Source organism: Schistocerca serialis, chromosome 5 (assembly GCF_023864345.2).
Source record: "Schistocerca serialis cubense isolate TAMUIC-IGC-003099 chromosome 5, iqSchSeri2.2, whole genome shotgun sequence".
In the NCBI taxonomy this organism is placed as follows: Eukaryota; Metazoa; Arthropoda; class Insecta; order Orthoptera; family Acrididae; genus Schistocerca; species Schistocerca serialis.
In genome coordinates, this window is record NC_064642.1 from 343,189,137 (window position 1) to 343,210,489 (window position 21,353).

At 39.7% G+C, this 21,353-nt stretch overlaps 1 protein-coding gene across 1 annotated transcript in view; it reads right to left on the reverse strand.

The window, feature by feature from the left end:
• Positions 1–3,153: 3,153 nt before the first annotated feature.
• Positions 3,154–21,353, reverse strand: part of LOC126481160 (G-protein coupled receptor 52-like) — a 174,757-nt gene continuing 156,557 nt past the window's right edge. Inside the window, exon 3 of the mRNA XM_050104729.1 lies at positions 3,154–8,486. Within this exon, the coding sequence (XP_049960686.1) occupies positions 8,055–8,486 (432 nt within the window). The 3' untranslated portion in view covers positions 3,154–8,054. The remainder of the gene's footprint in view (positions 8,487–21,353) is intronic.

Genomic DNA, 21,353 nt, shown 5'->3' on the forward strand with positions numbered 1-21,353 from the left:
TTTAACTTACTATTTGTTGCATTTGTTGCTGTAGGTAGATTTTTCTTCATAAGTAAGAGAGATCTTTCGATGAATTTTTCAGAGCGTACAAACCATACTTAGAGGTGTATGAAACTATAGAATTTATTTAATTTATAAAAAACGAATGAGCTGTTACATTTTAAACTTCATATTTATAAAAAGCTCAAATTTTATGGCTAATCATCTCAGTTTTTACCACAGATTTGGAAAATTTTAGAGTTTTGCATTAAGGAGTTTGTGCTTAGTAAGCAGTGCAAAATTCATCGAAGAATCTCTCTTATTTATGAAAAAAAAGTCTACCTACAACAACAAATGTAACCAATAGTAAGTGAAAAACGATGAAATTTCAGATGTAAAAAAAAATTATTTTTTTATGTTTTTGAATTTTCAATGTTGTGAGTGTGAATCCTGAATACTTCCTGGTCGTGCAGACAAGGTCTTACGAATTTATTTGTAAAAGTATAGACTGTGGAAATTAAAATATCCTGTATTGCCCTTCCTACTCCAAGCCGGCCCGTTTGATGCCCTACATCCCTTAAGAAGCACGATGTATTGTTCCGAGGGACATGTATGAATGTCCGAAGTAACAAGCACTGCAACGTCTACAGTCGTCAAGAAATACAGAAAATGTACTCGCAACTGCAAATATGAAACCCATCGGCTGTTTATTGGAATGACGAAAATGAAAATTTGTGCCGGACTGGAACTCGAAACTGCATTTTCCACGTCATGCAAGCGGTCGTCCTAACCGCTGCGGCAATAAGTGCACGCGTCACTGTCACACCCAGACTCTCGTATGTCGTCGTCCATGAGTCATAACCTGCACTCGTACGGTACTTATATTCCCGTCCAGGAAGAACATATTTAATCAGAATCTAGGGCCTGTTAGTGGCGAATAAATGTGAAATAGCAGTGCCTGTAGAATTAACAAGTACGTTGCAATGTTCCTGAGTAAGTATGTCCTACGTGGACTATAGTATGCGTAACGTGCGCCGCCCGGTGTGGCCGTGCGTTTCTAAGCGCTTCAGTTTGGAACCGCGTGACCGCTACGGTCGCAGGTTCGAATCCTGCCTCGGGCATGGAAGTGTGTGATGTCCTTAGGTTAGTTAGGTTTAAGTAGTTCTAAGTTCTAGGGGACTGATGACCACAGAAGTTAAGTCCCATAGTGCTCAGAGCCATTTGAATCGTAACGTGCACGTGCAAGTTGTGATACATGGTTAACGACATGTGGAAGTTTGGGCTGGCCGTGATCCGTTCGCGGATAACGGAAGCCGTTAAGGCAACTGGTCGCGTATAGTGGGAAATCCGGGCTTGAGACCCGGTCTAGCACAAATTGTTATTGTTGTCATTTCAATATATAGACATTAGTGACTCATATTCACAGTTGGGAATATGTTTCCCTTCCACAAATTACGTCACAGTGGGTAAAAGCGTGGTGACAGGAAGGGTATCAAATGGTTCAAATGGCTCAGAGCACTATGGAACTTAACATCTGAAGTCATCAGTCCCCTAGAGCTTAGAACTTCTTAAACCTAACTAACCTACGGACATCACACACATCCATGCCCGAGGCAGGATTCGAACCTGCGACCGTGGCGGTCGGAAGGATATCAGGTCACCATCTACAATGTATGTTCGATAACAACCCCATTGACCTCGCGTGAGTACGAAATAATAGGAAGCACAAAAGAAGAATGAGAGATGCAGTGAACACATGTTGATTCATCGCTGCCGAAGAAGACAAAGACTCAGTCATCATCGGGTACGGATTTGCTGAATGTCTTTTGAAACCGGCGTAGGGCGGTGCTCACAGACTGAACTCGTAAGGGCAAACCGTCACTGGAACATACTACCCAGATCTATTGACGTTTCTACGGGAGAACGCCAAGACGAAACGTCGCGGGAACCCATCGAAAGGGCTATTTTTACTCCACAACAGCGCCCCATTCTCGTTCCGCACGGAAGTGTCGCATTGGCTGTCTCTTTCTGTTATCAGATTTTCATTGAATTCTCTCATTTTAAGAAGACCAAAAGAGCTATCTGCTTACATGCTTAAAACATTCAACAGACTAGATCACATACGTATTGCTGTGTTCAAGAAAACCGGTTTCGACGGACTTTGGTGCTATCTTCAGGTCTTAAAAAATCTTTTTGTTATGAAACATGTTCATTTTACTTAGGACTTCACGCCAAGTTGTGATGTGGATAAAAACCAGTACATTATAGAAAGTTTGTCAAACTAAAATATTTGAAAGCCTAAAGCACCATGTGCAAATGACCATTTCCATATATATGTATAGATCGTTCACAGATGCTTGCTACACCACAGAAAAACAGTATACAGTAGCACATCTGTCAACATCTAGTTGGAGATCGTGATTTGCACAAGACGCTTTATGTTTTCTGATATTTTATTACGACAAACTTTTTATATTGCGCTGATTTTTAACCATATGAAAACTTGGGGTGAGATACAACGTAAAATGAACACGTTTCACAACAAAATGATTTTTTAAGACCTGAAGATTACAGCAAATCCCTTCGGAACCGATTGTCCTAAATTCAGAAATATTTATGGGATCTGCGCTGTTGAAGATTTTTATCAGATTTTGCTCACTCTCGTATTCTCTTTACATGGCACCAATTTAGTTCTTACTCTTGCTTCAGATTAACAAACCATTGCTTGGGAGGCATTTACAGAACGACTAGAAGGGTTAACATCGTGACCAGGTTTCAGTATTGCAATTTACATTTTGTTAGAGATGAATAATTAAAACCTTATGACTACCGTTCTTATGATGGACATAGTTGGTTCTGTGCTCCGTGTTGTAACTGGTGATGACATATTTTACCCTAGATTGAGTACGCTGTAGTAATTGAGTGTAAAAAACAATATATCGAAGAGGAACTCAAATCTACATATCGTCTAGTTGTTGCTTTGAGAGTGTCTGTGATGGTCACTGAGTAAGGTGTTGAGAGAGTCCGCCGGACACCATGCGCATGGGGTACACCGTCATATGATCAAAGTCGCATAATCTATGAGATACAGTTAAAGCATAGGAGGGGACATATGTGAAAAGTTTCAGGAAGACACACATTCCCAAATAAAATTATGAGTACAGTGCATTAATGATCTGTTAAACTAAAGGCTTTTATTTCCATCAGACATGTATATACGGCATTTACATCATAAAATATTACAGAAAATCACATAAATGATCAATTTTTATTAAGGTCTGGAAGCTCATATCTTGTCAGTCTGTTGGTCATTGAAAATATGTGTTTCATTTCAAACGTCCTTTGAGAAAATCTCTACTTTCCGTGCTCGTTTCCTAGTCCCTGGGACGCACGAAGGTGTTTATAATTTCAATGCCTAACAGAACGGAGTTTTTGTACACAGCAGGAGCGTTCTGATATGTTGACGAGACTAACTTAGGCACGGATCCGAACACTCGTCGGACAAGTCGTGTGAAGAATTGGCTGCTACTGTTGGGGAGCGAAGAATGCTAGCGGACTATAAAGAAGTAAGCAGTAGTTTCTCAGCTACATCTACCAACTCTTGTACGGAATACTTTTACGCTACATTTAATGAATGGCATTTTTAAGCACTGAGACAGAGAAAATATCCTAAAATATAACCTAATAATTCAAGACTCTAGCTGATGGAGTTTTATGAAGGTAATTTTTTTCTATGAAACAGTACAAACTAACCGAAGTACCTTTTGGTCTGATTGACTAAGTAGTGAACAAAACGAAGCGCGGAAAACGATAATTTTATTGCACTAGCTACGTGTCGCCTGTAATTTTTCACCAAACGTTGTCTCTTATTCTGCTCCAACTTTCGTCTGTCTTCCAGGATGTTTCAAAAGCAGAGAAATTCTGCGGTTCGTGTAACACGCAGACCTTGTGATATCCCTCTCTGAAGAAACAAAATATTTAGGATTTGTTTAGTTAAGCGTTGGTTATGTCATAGGAACATTTCTGTTTGAAAAATGATAATGCCGTGACGTCCTTCCTCAGAGTTGAATTAACTGCTAGTAGAGCATTCATTCGTAAATAAAGATAACTGTATTTCGAGAGAACATTGTTCCAAGTGAAGGTATTTTACAAAATTATCGAGAGATCAGCATCATTACGCAAAGAGCATAAAAGGAAATAGCAAAAGAACATGTTCGTATGTCACTAGTCAAATACTAAAGTAAGAAGTCACAGTGTAAAACAGCAAGAATTAATGATTGTCTTTTAAAGAACAGCATTAGCACCGGTTGAAGGTAAGGAAAAAATCCAGAATAATTTTCTACTTATATATTGATTTTCATGATTAAATGTCGTCCTTAACTATTTGTTTCAGCCGATAAGTGAGTTTGCACACAAAATTATTGCCTTCACAAAGGTTGTTATTGTTTTTACATTACTGTAAGTTTCACCGGAAAGACGGTCAATGTTTCTTACAAGCATACAACCGTAACTGTACGAAAATAACAATCTGGACACAAGTAAAACGTAATTCGAGCATCTTAGTTTCGCAAATGTGATACAAACGTGAAAGACAGGTACCTCCCTTTCAGCAGCAATGTAGTCTATGTCTGTATATTTACTTCTCGTTCACGATAAAATTACAAGAATTTAAAATATCAAGCGCCACTGTAAGTACTTTTTTAAAAATAATTAGCCTTTGATAAAGTGCCAGCAGATAAGATTTTAAAAAGTTTATAAAGTAGGCATTTAAGAATAGTGCGTTATTAAAAATAGAATCTTAGTATTGAGCAAACACCGAAATATGATAGCCATAGGAAAAAGATAAGACGTGTTAAGAGTGGGCGGACAGTTAATGAGATTAAAAACGAGATACAAGCTTCCCATTGTTCTTAACAAGTTAGTTAAATATATCATTATTGCTTTTTGTAAAAACAGGCCGTAAGTAATACTTGTCTGTACAAAGTGAGCTCATTCAGTACGTGCAAGATGTTAAACACAGATTAGCATAATGCGTGTAACAGAACACTGAGTCATACACTATGTCTAACATGGAATAAAATGTCTAAGAATCACAGTTGCAAGTATTAGAGTTATTTTTGTTAAATTATCTCATTATTGCGTAGGATTAAATATTGATTGCTGGTTGTTTTTTGCACAGTTCTATCAGTGTTACGTGTCAGAAACTACAATCCTACAAAGTGACGACACACAGTTTCAGCACTGTCAATAGAAAATGGTTTTAAACTGTAATTTAACTACCATGAATTGAATGAAAGACATTGAATTACAAAATCAGAATGTCTTGGAATGATGAATACATACTCTTTCGTAAAGGGTTAACTTTACAGAGATAGCTACAAAAAAACAGACGAATGTATTTTGATCGACACATATTTTCTTATAAAACCTCCCAACAATTTCTTTGGAAAAAATTATTGTATTTAAAAATCAGCTCACTAATTTTATGCAGTAATATCGAACAACTTCTTAAGACAAAATTGTAGTCTGAACATTCCAGAATGTACAAGACTGTATGATCTTAAATTTACAATTTAATTAAATTGACGTAGATCTCATAAAAATTTCAGGAAATTTCTAAATTACTGAAAGCGCATTACGTTATCAATAAGATGACATTGCACGTGACTGTCGAATTCGATTAGAAAAAAAATCCACCCCTCTTTGTGTAGATGTAATGCGATAAATGTAAGATGTCATATTTCCTTATGGTACAGGGTGATCCAGAAGACGCTTCACTTCGAATAAATAAATTAACTACCTTATGGTAATTTCAGTTTCATGAACGTAAGTTGTTAAACTTAAACAGATATTTGTAACTGGTATAATCTGTGACCAAAACTTATAACCGTTTGAGAACTCATTTCTGTTCTAGAAACATTGTGGCCATTATCTCGCAAGTTGACAGTTTGGATGTTGTAGCATGTGTTACGTACCAAATCACTTTTCGTCAGAACTATTTACTTATTCAACTGTAATTCAAGTTTCCGCAGCAAAGTAGTGAATGTGGAGTCAGTAACTAACGACGGGTGGTGGATTTCAAAAATGCCGAAGGAAACAGGACCAGGAATGGACGCCGTAATTTGCTCATCTGTTGCAAAACATAATTACGGATCTTCATATTCTTATGTTAAACACTGCTGTCTGTGCATAATCTGGCATCTCACTGATTCGACTAACCTAAAATCGTTACCTCGAACACTGTGATGTCAGCCTCTTCCTTGAAATTGTCATTTGTAGGAATAATAGCTGTGTGCATATGCGTGTTCCACTGATTTTATACACAAAATTTCGACGACCCTCCCAAGTTGCGAGCAAGGTTAGTCGTCGAATTATTGTGTATAAAAAGGGATTCAACAACACGGCTGAGCAAGCAGAAATACACCGTTAATCGATGACGACGATGTAAGGATAATATTCTTTCTGTTTACAGTAAGATGATTGACGTTGCAGTTGGCTATAACTGAAGTGGTAAATTTCGATTCGTATTTGTATTTTTTTTTACAGGACGAAACATAAGATTTTATGTTATTTTGATTATTTTCGGGGTAGGTCTACCAATTTTCCTTTACGAATACCATTCGTAGTTTGAAATGAGTTTTGAGTCTCTTCGTCTAGTATGACTTCTGGGAATTTTGACCAAAACTTGGTACGAGCTTCATAACTCGCAATTCGAATACTGATTACTTCAATGTGCTGCGGCTTTTGAATCACCTTGTGTACATAATTCTTCAGTATTGCTTAATCTCTGTGCAGTCTGGTATGTTAAACCAATGTTGTTATCTTCTGCAGATCTATGCACGGATGTGTCATCTTTCAAGAAAATATTATCTGCAGTCATGAAAAAATACCGGATAGTCACCAAAGCATTGTAAATAATGGTTGTCCAATCAGGTCAACTTCACCAGTCACACAAATCTAGTGCTGCGTTACCCATGGGGTGCACATTCAGTACGGATGAATAAATACATCGAACCAGTGGACAGGAACCTATAAAGATTAACGTGTTCTGCATACAGTAATTATTCCACGTAGGACCTCGTGTGATGAAGTCGCGTTATAACTTTGGAGTCTGAGATGTCGAATTTTGACATTAGAATCTTGGGATAATTTATGACCTGAGATACTGATGGTAAGTAATATATGTGAGACGCCGAGGTATCAGTATTCTGAAAATTCAGAAAGAAAAAGACGTTGGCACAGATTATTATTATAACAGGAGGCCTCGTTTAGTATGACAAATAATTATGACATGGCTTTCGTTAGGCCAGTTGCTGAAAAATAGGCTTATAATGGTGGCATGAATTGTACTTCACAAAACTTACACAAAAGACGTGTATAAACTGTTTTAAGCAGTATCAACAATCACAGTAGTTTTACTGCATTGGTTTTATATTTTTAACAAAAACTATAATAAATTGCGACATATGACGTAATACCATAATTTCCATACTAGTAGGAGTGCGAGCAGTGACTTATGTCTGTGAATACCAGACATTAACAAAATAATAGGCCGAAATAGAGAGTGTAGAAATGGATAACATCTTAATTAGGAAAGAAAAATGTTAGAATAGAAGGAAATTATATAATATGGGAAATAATAAGGATATGTGGAAAAAATTACTGAAACCACAAAAGACATTACCATAATAAAAAAGAAAACATGGGAAATCAGCAGTGGATGACTCAACAAAGCAGGATTCCACCAGGAAAAAATACGTTATGCTTTAACATTTTATGCAGATAGTGGTGTCAAGGCCGTGGTCTCCGTTTCACTAGCTTTATACGCCGCTTTCGCCGAATATTTTCTGTCACGAGTGTATTTTAGGTTGTATACGGATTAAGCTTTGTGGGGGTGCAAAGAAAGTGGAATTCCAGTTTATTTTTCTTATTTGGAGGTTTATCACAGCTTCTGGTTAGCAAAGTCTGGTAGACAAGTGACTTGTCGTAAAAAGCGCGAGGGATCGCGGGTGGGATGGTGTTCAGCGTTGGTGATGTCGAGTGGTGTGTGCAGGGTTGCCGCGGCAGCAGGCGCCTCAGTCGTCTTCCTCCATGCTGATGAGCTCGCTCTGCAGCCGGCCCTTGTAGCGGCGGCACAGCTTGATGCAGACGATGCGCGCAGCCAGCCGGAACTGCGGACTCAGCGTCACCAGGATGACCGACTTGAAGAACGAGTTGAGGATGCCCAGCCATACGATGCCGAAGTGCAGGTACGGGATCTGGAACTTGGTGTTGGCGAAGTACTCGTACAGCTTGACGGCGGCGTACGGCGTCCACGAGACCCAGAAGGAGACGACCAGCACGAACGACATGACGTGGTTGGGGTTGGACAGGTTCTCGGACAGCGCCGACGCATACTCCTTGTCGTGCATGGGTGCGCCGCTACGCAGGCGGCTCATCATCGTGAAGATGTACGAGTAGGCGTACACTATCGTGATCAGGCTCGGCCCCAGCACCAGGAACGCCACCTGTGGTGCAGAGAGTCACGGCTCAGTCACTACCAGGTAGAGGCTTCCCGAAAACATAAGACGCTAGTGGTACTAATGCAGCAGCTGATACTTTAGGTTTAATGAAGAACACGATTCACAATGTGAAATGGTATGTAAGTATGGTGCTGTCTATCATTGATGTTAAACATTTTGCACATGAAACATCAAATGCATTATCACCTAGCGTACAAAATGATGTATTTATCAGTAATACTTTCAAATGTGCATTATTATCATTTCTTACAGTTCTGAACATGACTGTTATTCAGCAACCGTATATTAGTTTAAATATAACATTAAACACCCATCCGGTTGGACGTAAACGTAAGTTTCGACACCTACTAGTGGCGTGTTCATTTGAATGAACAGTTGCTAAACCGTATAAAATAATACATACAAAATCAGGTTGGTTGTGGGATTAAAGGGACCAGACTACAAATCAGGTATAACAAAAAAACACATTAATCAAGGTGATAATTTTTCGTCACGCACAAAGGTTACTTACGTAAAATTACATAGTTAAGTAGCAATAGCCAGCATTTTTAGCAGCTGCTCTCAGTTCAAAAGTAAAACAAAACGTTGTAGCCTTTACCACGTGTACTCAGCTGGGAACAACATCAGACCAATCGGCGTTGTTGCTTACACTGCCGCCACGACAACATACGAGCTGCGCCGCCTATCTGGTGTGGACAGTAACGCGTGCCCTTTTGAAACATTATAGCAAAAATAATTGAAAAAACGATAGTTAACTAAAAAAACAAAATATAAAGAGATATTAGTGTCTTTTTGAAATTATACAGAAGTGAAGCAGATTAAGTATCATAGTGGCATCTGTTAGATTTTACAGAAATTACTATTACGTAAAGGGCAGAGAGAGAAAGAAATTTCATTTTAAGAACAGCTGTAAGATGCAGAATGAATTTGCATGAACGTAACTTTAGCAGCACATAGCTATGAGATTAGAAGCAAATAATGCTTCGAAATCAGAAGCAGGAAAAATATACACTCATGCTCATAAATTAAGGATAATGCTGATACATGGTGAAACAACGCTCTGGTGGAGGGTTTGCGGGCTTAAATCAGAAAATATAGGTTCGAAACCAGAAGCAGGAAAAATATACACTCATGCTCATAAATTAAGGATAATGCTGATACATGGTGAAACAACGTTCTGGTGGAGGGTTTGTGGGTTTAAATCACCTCGGGGTATTACCATGCTGTGCATTTGACCTGCGGTCGTCGCACCGTGACGCTGGCAGCAGTCAACCTACGCAGAGGTGTGTTGGTGCATGTCAGAGTACGGTGCAGCGAGTAAGTGTGCAGACGTGCTCAGATGTGCTAATGGTGACTGCGTGCTGAAAATGGCTCAAAGAACACATATTGATGGCGTTATGAGGTGTAGAATATTAGGGCGACTGGAGGCTGGTCAGACACAGCACGGGCCCTCCTTGTGCCACAAAGTGTGATCTCAAGATTATGGCAACGATTCCAGCAGACAGGAAACGTGTTCAGGCGCTACAGTACTAGACGTCCACGGTGTACAGCACCACAAGAAGACCGATATCTCACCATCAGTGCCCGCAGATGGCCACAGAGTACTGCAGGTAGCCTTGCTCGGGAACCTACCACAGCCACTGGAACAGTTGTCTCCAGACACACAGTCGACTGAATAGACGACTGAACAGACATGGTTTATTCGCCCGGAGGCCTGCAAGGTTCATATCACTGACTCTGGTCACAGGAGAGCCCGTAAAGCATGGTGTCAAGAACAAAGTACATGGTCATTGGAACAGTGGTCCCAGGTTATGTTCATGGACGAGTCCAGGTATCACTGAACAGTGATTTAGGTATCACTGAACAGTGATTCTCGCCGGGTTTTCATCTGGCATGAACCAGATACCAACCCCTTAATGTCCTTGAAAGGGACTTGTAAGGAGGTCGCGGTTTGATGGCATGCGGTGGGATTATGATTGGTGCACTTACACCCCTGCATGTCTTTGACAGAGAAACTGTGAAAGGTCAGGTGTATCGGGACGTCATTTTGCACCACTGTGTCCGTTTTTTTCAGGGATGCAGTGGGTCCCACCTTCCTCCATATGGATGATAACGCACGGCCCCACCGGGCTGCCATCGTGGAGGAGTGCCTTGAAACAGAAGATATCAGGCGAATGGAGTGGCCTGCCTGTTCTCCAGACCTAAACCCCATCGATGTACGTCTGGGGTGCTCTCGGTCGACGTATTGCTGCAAGTCTTCAAACCCCTCGACACTTCAAGAGCTCCGACAGGCACTGGTGCAAGAATGGGCGGCTATATCTCAGTAGCTGTTCGACCAACTAATCCAGAGTATGCCAACCCGTTGTGCGGGCTGTGTACGTGTCCATGGTGATCATATCCCATACTGATGTCGGGGTACATGCGCAGGAAACAGTGGTGTTTTGTAGCACATGTGTTTCGGGACGGTTTTGTCAACTTATCACCAATACCGTGGACATACAGATCTGTGTCGTGTGTGTTCACTATGTGCCTATGCTATTAGGGCCAGTTTTGTATAGTGCCACGTTGTGTGGCACCACACTCTGCACTTATCCTTAATTTATGAGCATGAGTGTAGTAAAAAATAAAGGAATCAAACTTCAGCGAGCAGTGGATTGAAATCATCGGAAAATTTTTTTGTGACGTTGTTGTAACTGTTCATTGAGGACGCGGTCATCGTTCTTAGAAATATGTTTGAAAATCTCTAGCTCTTCGAGTACATTGAGCCTATGACCTTCCCTTTCTCTACACAGAATGGAAATTTCTTCAATGTGTTCAACGTGTCTGGAAATTAGCAGCTGATCAGCAAAAGTGGAATTGTGTACATCAGTGCCTCCTTTCGCCAATAAATGTTCTTTGTACCTGGCACTAATAGATCTTCCAGTTTGTCCTGCATAATAAACGGGACACGTATCACAAGTGATTTTATAAACTCCTGAATTATGTATCGGATCAACTGTGAAACTGAGATTGTGGATGAGACTTTTTTGTAAGTTGCTGTTCGTGGAAAAGACAACTTCGAATCCAAATTTCTTAATCAGAAGACGACGAATTTTATACAAAAGAGGGTCTGAAAATGGAACCGAGAAAACATTTTTATACTCGCTACTGTCTGGAATAGCACTCCTGCCTAAAGTGGTCACTTTAGCGTCAGTTTGAACTTTGAAGATTTTGTCAACTAACGTGGGATCGTAGCCAAGATTGACTGTAATAGTTTTTATTGTGTTCATCTCTTTATTAAGCTTGTCAGGTTACGAAGGTACGGAGACTGCACGATGAATGGCTGAATGGAAAAATGCTTTCTTATGGGTATGAGGATGCACTGAACTAGTGGGCACAATTTGATCTGTAGCAGAGGTTTTACGAAAAATACTGAAGGAAAGCTTGTCGTCGTCAATAGCAATACTGAGGTCCAAGTAATGTTTTGTAAAATTGCAGTACAGAATATTTCAGGATAAATAATGAGAATATATAGATTTTTAATAATATGTGTGCTATGAACACAAGACTACATCAATCTGTTCAACATTAAACCTTGATTCTTAGCAAATATTAACTGCAAAAGGGATTTTGAAATTAGAACTTAAATCACAACCCTGTATTAAATGTTTACGAAACTTATTTATTCCATTTCCGATCTGAAAATGTATTTCTACCTAAATTCTATTTATGTAAAACGAAAAACCGTATTTTACAGCGATAGATTCTGTATACAATCTCTCACCGTTCTAAAAATTTTAACTGTAGCACTAATAACGTTTCTCTTTAAAACAATAAAATATATAACGATTATTATTGCACATTAAACAGAAAACGCCGACAAGCTTTAGTAACATGTTCCTTATACCAAAACAAGAAAAGAAGTCTAATAAACACGATCTCTAAAACGCCTACCTTAAGAGGTATGAGCACTTATTCATCTTAGATACTGTAAACAAATCTCTTCCACTGTAAGCTCTTTCCTTTTCGTATCTTGTAAGTGGTAGTATGAAACAAAACAAGAAAAAAAAGTCCTATACACATGGGGTCTAAAATCGGTACTTTAAGTGCTGTGAGCACTTGTTCATCTTCGCTAGTGCGAAACACACTTCTTCTACTGAACGAGTACTCATCCTCTTAAGGTATGTGTTTTAGAGCACATGTTTGCCAAACATTTATTCTAGTTTTGGTGTAAGAAAACTGCCCCTAAAACTTGTCGGTGTGTTTTGGGACACCCTGTATATATCCAGCAGAACTGACTGCTAAATAGAGAGAGAGAGAGAGTAGTACTAGCTCAGTTATAGTAGTTGTTGTTTGCGATATGACTCAGACACTACTAAATGGTGAATTCGATTATCAGATGTATGAGATTCGTTAGTGTACAAGACGTTGTGTAGTACTGTATCGTATTGCATTGAACTGGGGACCTAGAAACGACGGAGAGGCTTCGTCCACGCCGTAGCCCTCAGTGGTTCACAAACCCACAACAGGCTGCAGAAGTCCACTCACCCCACCGCCGCCCCACACCGAACCCAGGGTTATTGCGGGGTTCGGCCACCAGCAGACCCCCGGGAACGTCTCACACCAGACGAGTGTAACCCCAAATGTTTGCGTGGTAGAGTAAGTATGGTGCACGCGTACGTGGAGACAGTGTTTGCGCAGCAATCGCCGACATAGCGTAACAGATCCGGAATAAGCGGAACCAGCCCGCATTCGCCGAAGCAAATGGAAACCGCCCTAAGGACCATCCACAGACTGGCCGGTACATCGGCCCTCGACGCTAATCCGCCGGGCGAAATTGAAGCGTCACCCATCCACCAGTGTCAGCCCAGTTTGCAGGTGAATATAAGTTTAATTTAGTTTTCTTTATGTATTTTTTTTGTAATATTTGTAATGGGTGTGAATTGCCTAAGGTTTTTGTATTTATTTTTTATGTTTCATGTACGGAGAGGGCGGCGCAACGAACGGAGACAGCATCTTCGCTGCCGGGACTAGAGAGAAAATTGCTGGCCACTATACGTCGCGGGTCGACAGCCAAAGAGCAACAGAAGATTCTGAAACCGATTTGTTGCGTCGTGCTTCTAAAAATTGAATATGCATAATTTGTAATGTTTTGCACAACAATGACGTCATAGAGAGTTTAATCTCATTGAAAATGTTAGTCCTATCCTGTCAAGGCTCAGGTTCACGTCTGTATGTAGGAAGATAATAAACTAGTGGATGCTACTAAAGTTGAAATACGTGTTCCGAGGATTTATTTATGAAGAATTATGTGAATGAATCAATAATATATTTGACAAGATTATTGAATTTTGACAGCGTTCATCGCGACTTTGAAACTCAAAAACTTATTCAATGTGGTTCTAATATCGATTAAATCAGATAACGTGTATCAATATAATTTCTGAGGAGAAACAAACGACATCTAAAATTGAAAAAGTTTACGCAAACCAATTGGCCCGAGTGACGTAATTCTGCGCATACGACTCAAATGATGTTTTACAGTTTCGTTCAAGAACCATTCTGAGTCAATTTAAAAAGAATATAAATAATTTTGAAGTGGGTTGTAACTGGCGTAGGTGGCGAAGTCTACACATGGTCATATGTCGAAAGAAAATCATTTATAAGAAACTTACGTCGTTACACTACACCGTGGCGACCTTAAAAACAGGACTTGTGTGCAAGTAAGACACACAGGAACTAAACAATTAAAACATAAAGAGTCCTTCGGAAGTCAACGCGAGTTTGGTGGAGCCTTCACCAGCCAGCGGCGACTTCGCGGGTGTGGGCATCTGACGGAGCGCAGCCAAGCAGTACGGTCATGCAGTTATTCCACGAGAAGGCGCATCTGCTGGGCAGCAGCTGAACGCTGCAAACCCCGACAGCCTTTTTCTCCCTAAACTAACAGGCCCAGTACGTCAGCTGGAGGGGGGGGGGGGGGGGGCGTTCCTCCGGCTGGTATTAGAGGTGTTGCTGAGGGCTTCGCCTGTCTACGGTGCGGCCGGGCGTGGTTGCAGCCAGTGACGTCTCCGGTGTTCGACTCAGCGTCCTGCCGGTTGCGGAAGCGGGATCGCAGCATCTCAGCGGCTGCATCGACGGTTGTTACTTCTGCAACCCATAGCAGTACACTGATCATCGAGAACTATAAACTAAAATATTAGTGTCCGGTGAGTCTGTTTTAAGTTGGAAGTGGAGTGTTGTACATAGGGAGTGTGCTTTTAATAGGATTGTTGATTACAAGTCTGCGTGTGTAACTAGTTAATATCTTACAATAATGTCGGGAAGTGAAATGTCAGACGAAGAGCAATCCATGTCCGATAGGAGCATGAGATCCCTTTTTAGGGCGATCGCTAAACTGAAACAATCTAACGAAGAATCTAGTGATAGATTAGAAGAGGAATTAAAACAGTCTAACGAAGAATCTACTGCTAGATTAAAACAGTCTAACGAAGAATCTACGGCTAGATTAAAAGAGGAACTTAATAGGGAGCTAACAAAATCGACAGACAGGTTACAGGAACATCTTAATGAAACCAGTCGAGAATTGATAAAATAGAGGCTTCTAAAGTTGAAATGCAGGAAAAACTAGTAGGACTTAGTAATAAGATTGCTGATAATTGTAAAAGGTTAGAAGAACATATCCAGGAATCGCGCGAGGAAAAAGCTCGCATGCGAAATGATATTACTGACTTAACCAAGAGACTAGATAATGTCAATGTCTTAGTTGTAAATGAAATAGAGAAAAATAACGATAAGTTACGAGATGAATTTTCTATGCAAACAGAAACTGTTCGTAGAGAATTATTAGAATCTATTAAAGAGGTTTCTACGAAACCTGTAGAGATTTCTTCAATAGATAATGTAGAATTAGATATATTAACTCATCGAGTAGAAAAAGATCATATCGAAATAGAAAACATGAAATTTTTAATTACTGAAATATGTAGTAACCTTGAAACTGCCAAAGATAATAACATTGACGAAGGTACAGAGCGTTCACATCGTGAACACAGTGAAGAATAGATATTAGCTAACCGCGTATTCAATACAGAAATGAGAATACACGAAATTACTAAACGGTTATCGGAATTAGATAATAATGAAAACAATTCAAGTAGTAGAAGTAATAACGTAATCAGAGACAACAGTCGCATCGTGTTTGCTAGCTCGGATGACAACAATACGAATAAAGAAATCATGGCAAGCAAATCCGATGCAACTCCGTCTCTGCAATCTAAACAAAGTCCAACTATGTCTCTCGCAGAATGTTGGGATGATATAACGACAAATTCAAATGTAGCAAGTCGATTTCCTGTATTCAAACCCGGAGGCGAACTTCACCCTATAATCTTTATAAAAGCTTTTGAAACTTCATTATCTCCTAAATGGAGTAATGAAAAACGGATTCAATTTGTAATAGGACAGTTAGAAGCAGAAGCTGCGGAATGGGCATTACTGCATAGAACTGAATTTAGGGACTGGGATGATTTTGTTAAGCAGTTTAAACAAAATTATTGGTCAAGAGGAAAACAACAACACTTAACTTTAGAGTTGTTAGACCCTCCTCCATATTCTAAATGGTGGGGAGGTTATAGGAATTATTTTGAATGGCATTTAAACTGTGCTAAATTAATTGAAGAACCAATTATTGAAAGTCATCTACTACGAGTCCTAATTAGTAGATTACCGTATTATGTAAAGGAAAGAAAAATGTTATTTTACGAATTGTCCAGCCGAACAGGAAAAGGAAGATCTTGTGTTAGTACGATCTCATCCTAAAAGTTCGAAGATCAATAAGGAATATAGAAAATTCTTCTTTACCTTTGAAGGTCCATATGTTGTACATAAGATTGTACATCCCAAAGCGTTACTTCTTATGGAACCTTCATCAGGTTTAATTAAAGGATTATATAGTGTTGATCAAATGAAACCCTTCATTCCCAAATAAGTTAATATTTAGTATATGTTACATACGGAAGAGCGTTCATAGTTTATTCATGTGAAGTTTTTCGTGATAGTTACGTGTTATTTTAAAGAAATAACAGAAAGTTTAAACAAGTGATCTACAATAATCTACCGTTACTTCAAAAGGAGAAAGGTAACTAAAAGGGGATTTATATGGAAGAAATTTTGTTATTAGGTCAGAAGGAATTTTGTATATTTCTATATTTACTCGGATAGTAGGAACCAAAGGGGATAGTTAATAATTTTAGGGACCATGGGCGTCCAGAGCTATATGGCTCACGAGAAAATAGCAGAGTGCCTTTAATAGAGATTTGTAATAGTGTTAATATAGAACACACCAAACGGGGCTCTCTCGCTTGGTTCTCCTAAATAAATTGCCATTGCCCAACAGGGTGTCCGGAGGTAAAGAAAGCCGTGCCGAGATTCTCAAGAAAGTTTTGCTTGATTTCTTCTTGACCTCAGGCATAAATAGGGCAATAGGGAAAAGAATGACGTAAAGTAAATAGTACTATTAGTTATTGTGAGAAACTTATTAGTAATATACATTTTTGGAAAGAATAACTCTAGTAAATGAATAAAACTGAAACTAATCTATCACTGTCCTAATGTAACAACGTTAAAGAACGTACTAAATTAGTATTTACTAGCAACTATTAAATGAAAAGGAGTAATCTCCATATATTCGGTTATGAATTACCATAATAGCACAATTAAGAGTAAATGACAAATAGTCACAACAATATCGTAGTAAAAGGATTAAATCTGTCTAAGAGCAAGAACTCCAGATTACGTAAAATGTGAGGAAAATGTATTAACGTTTAAATATTGTATATAGAAAAAGTTTTATTTTCGGTTAAAACCTGACAAACTGAGCTTGTGGGCGGGGTATGTAGTGGGACGCGAAATTGAAGCGTCACCCATCCACCAGTGTCAGCCCAGTTTGCAGGTGAATATAAGTTTAGTTTTGTTAATGTATTTTTTTTGTAATATTTATAATGGGTGTGAATTGTCTAAAGTTTTTGTATTTATTTTTTATGTTTCATGTACGGAGATGGCGGCGCAACGAACGGAGACAGCATCTTCGCTGCCGGGACCAGAGAGAAAATTGCTGGCCACTATACGTCGCGGGTCGACAGCCAAAGAGCAACAGAAGATTCTGAAACCGATTTGTTGCGTCGTGCTTCTAAAAATTGAATATGCATAATTTGTAATGTTTTGCACAACAATGACGTCATAGAGAGTTTAATCTCATTGAAAATGTTAGTCCTATCTTGTCAAGGCTCAGGTTCACGTCTGTATGTAGGAAGATAATAAACTAGTGGATGCTACTAAAGTTGAAATACGTGTTCCGAGGATTTATTTATGAAGAATTATGTGAATGAATCAATAATATATTTGACAAGATTATTGAATTTTGACAGCGTTCATCGCGACTTTGAAACTCAAAAACTTATTCAATGTGGTTCTAATATCGATTAAATCAGATAACGTGTATCAATATAATTTCTGAGGAGAAACAAACGACATCTAAAATTGAAAAAGTTTACGCAAACCAATTGGCCCGAGTGACGTAATTCTGCGCATACGACTCAAATGATGTTTTACAGTTTCGTTCAAGAACCATTCTGAGACAATTTAAAAAGAATATAAATAATTTTGAAGTGGGTTGTAACTGACGTAGGTGACGAAGTCTACACATGGTCACATGTCGAAAGAAAATCATTTATAAGAAACTTACGTCGTTACACTACAGGATTCGTGGCGGGGACGGGCACACCTTCCCCTCCCGGAAAGCAGTGCGTTAGACTGCACGACTAACCCGGCGGGCAGACGTTGTGTTAACTGTGACCGAACGTTTATAATAAGTTACTAAGTGAAACGATGTTTAATGGTCAAGGCTATAAACATACAACAAAGCAGGACCTTGTCTTTCATCAACCAAAGCTAATAACAGCTAAGAATTCACGTTATTCTAAGATCATCATTCGATATTTGCCTCCTAATGATGTATATTGGTTCATTTTACCTATAAAACCACTCACAAATTATTTTAAAGTCAAACCCTCATGTTAAGGACGGTCGTGAATTTTAGTATCGCTTTATAATCAAATGGTAACCGTTACGACACACGACACGTGATGTGTAATTCTGCAGTACTGCAACAAAGCATCTCGGTACTGAAGAAAGTCGACCTAGAAATGAACTGCTACAGTCGTATTGGATTTGGAACAGCAAGTGCTAGCCATATCTATTGCTTTTCCTGACTCGTCCTCCTTCACCCACCCGTAATATGGCGGTTTCTCCTGACAGGGAACACTATAATACAAAGTAACCGGACAGGTGATGTATTTGAACTTGAGTCCACAATTTCCAAGAAATGTCTAAGTGATTCCAACTTAGCTGCGACGGTCAAATTTTAAAAAATGGTTCAAATGGCTCTGAGCACTATGGGACTCAACTGCTGAGGTCATTAGTCCCCTAGAACTTAGAACTAGTTAAACCTAACTAACCTAAGGACATCACAAACATCCATGCCCGAGGCAGGATTCGAACCTGCGACCGTAGCGGTCTTGCGGTTCCAGACTGCAGCGCCTTTAACCGCACGGCCACTTCGGCCGGCGTCAAATTTTAGTTTATTTTCTGTACCTATATACAGTTTCGACCATACGCCATTTTAAGTGCCTACATACATTTGTTGACAATACGATGAAAAATTCTGCAATGGAAAATGTTGCCACTCTGTTCTCTGGCTTGTTGTTATTTCAATCTCTTGCCCACGAGAGCGAGGGTGCTCTGGCAGCGATTAATTGCAACTCTGCGACCGTGAGCATTTATAAGATACAAAGACACAGCTTCTATAAATTAAAAATGTAAAACATGTACATTGATTTAAAGTTGCTAAATCAGGCTTTGATAAACGGTAGAATTTAAGTAAACTAGGGTGATAGTTCTTTTTAAACACAGCCAATTAATAACATGGAATTTACAGGAAATAATCAATAGGTGAAGCAGGATTGCAGAGCGGCGGAAGGAGATGAAGAGGAGCTCTGTCATGGAGCCGAAGTGAAATGTTCCGTCGAAGCCGGAAGGATGGGTAAATCTGGGAACGTACGTATGTGTACTTGCAGCACTACAGTAACGTTGCTCTCCTGCACTTGTATATGAATCGTGTTTATACCGTTGTACTTCTGAGTGCTGCTGTCACATGTATATTAGAAATTGTACAAGGACCACCAACAGTATGGCAGCACGCGACGATGTTAAAATCACATATGCAGGGTGGTCAGAAATAGTCTCGAAAGTTTGTAAGGATGTTACATAGTTGGTTGCACTCAGAAATAATTATAATGGAAAGAATTCGATACGATGCGCCTGTTTCAAGTTAATTAACATTGAAGTTAACCAATCAGGCCACTGTGCGAGAAAATTCCGGAAGCAAACTATGGGCAGTCTCGTGCGCTATCATTTACGCCATGAGTACAACTGACACTAATTGTATCTGGCGGACCGTTGCAATTTTCGCTCACAGTGGCCTGATTGGCTAACGTCAATGCTATTTAACTAGGGGATGGGGCAACGAATCGAATTTTTTTCTTAACAGTTATTTTGCAACACAGCCTACTTTGCAACACCTTGACAGGCTCTTCCGACTGATGCTGACCATCCTGTATTATTAAACCACATAACCACACATGACGTGCGGGCTGCAATTTAAACGCTTTCAAAGGCTCTGAGCACTATGGGACTTAACATCTATGGTCATCAGTCCCCTATAACTTAGAACAACTTAAACCTAACTAACCTAAGGACATCACACAACACCCAGCCATCACGAGGCAGAGAAAATCCCTGACCCCGCCGGGAATCGAACCCGGGACGCTTTCAAGAGATCAACGTAACAACATTTGTCAGCGCAGATTTTGATGATCATACAGTGAACACATGTAGGTAGTAAATATGACCTAAAGTTGTAATTGTAGGATAGTATAAAAAAAGAGATAGCTACAGGCAGAATGGAATCATTAAGAAAAAATAAAAGCATATGAGTGACAAACCAAATATTCATACTCACACAAGTGACTGAAATGATGAAGGATCATCGTATGAAAGTATATTGCCTATTCAAACTACGAGAGAGCCAGTCATAATGTCAGCACGGAAAGAAAATGGAAGACTATGGAATAAATAGGAGTACTCGTGAAACTGACCAGACGTATTTGGGGTTTTGATGAGAAAACTAAACCAATGAGTGAAAATATTATGACCACCCGTTTAACAGCGTATTGGTACACTTATGGAAGGCAGTACAGGAGGGAGTCAGGGTAACATGAATTCGAGAAGTCCATGATAGGTTCTTTGGGGTATGTGTCTTGATATATCTACCCCCAGGTCTCGTAATTCACCTAAATAACACTCCTGCGGTTTGTGAGCGTTACGATGTAATCCGAGAGAGTCCAAAATGTGCTACATCGGGTTCAGATAAGGCGAAATCAATGACCAAGACGTCAACGTGACTTTTGTATCATGCTGCTCTAACCACTGTAGTCACAGTCTGGTTTTGTGACTGGAGTAATAATCCTGCTCTAAGAAGCAATCGCCTTCGGGGAAGACATCAGCCGGCCGGAGTGGCCGAGCGGTTCTAGGCGCTACAATCTGGAGCCGCGCGACCGTTGCGGTCGCAGGTTCGAATCCTGCCTCGGGCATGGATGTGTGTGCTGTCCTTAGGTTAGTTAGGTTTAAGTAGTTCTAAGTTCTAGGGTACTGATGACCTCAGAAATTAAGTCCCATAGTGTTCAGAGCCATTTTTTGGAAGACATCAGACATGAAGGGATGTAGACGGCCTCTAAGAATGTTAACATAATCCACAGG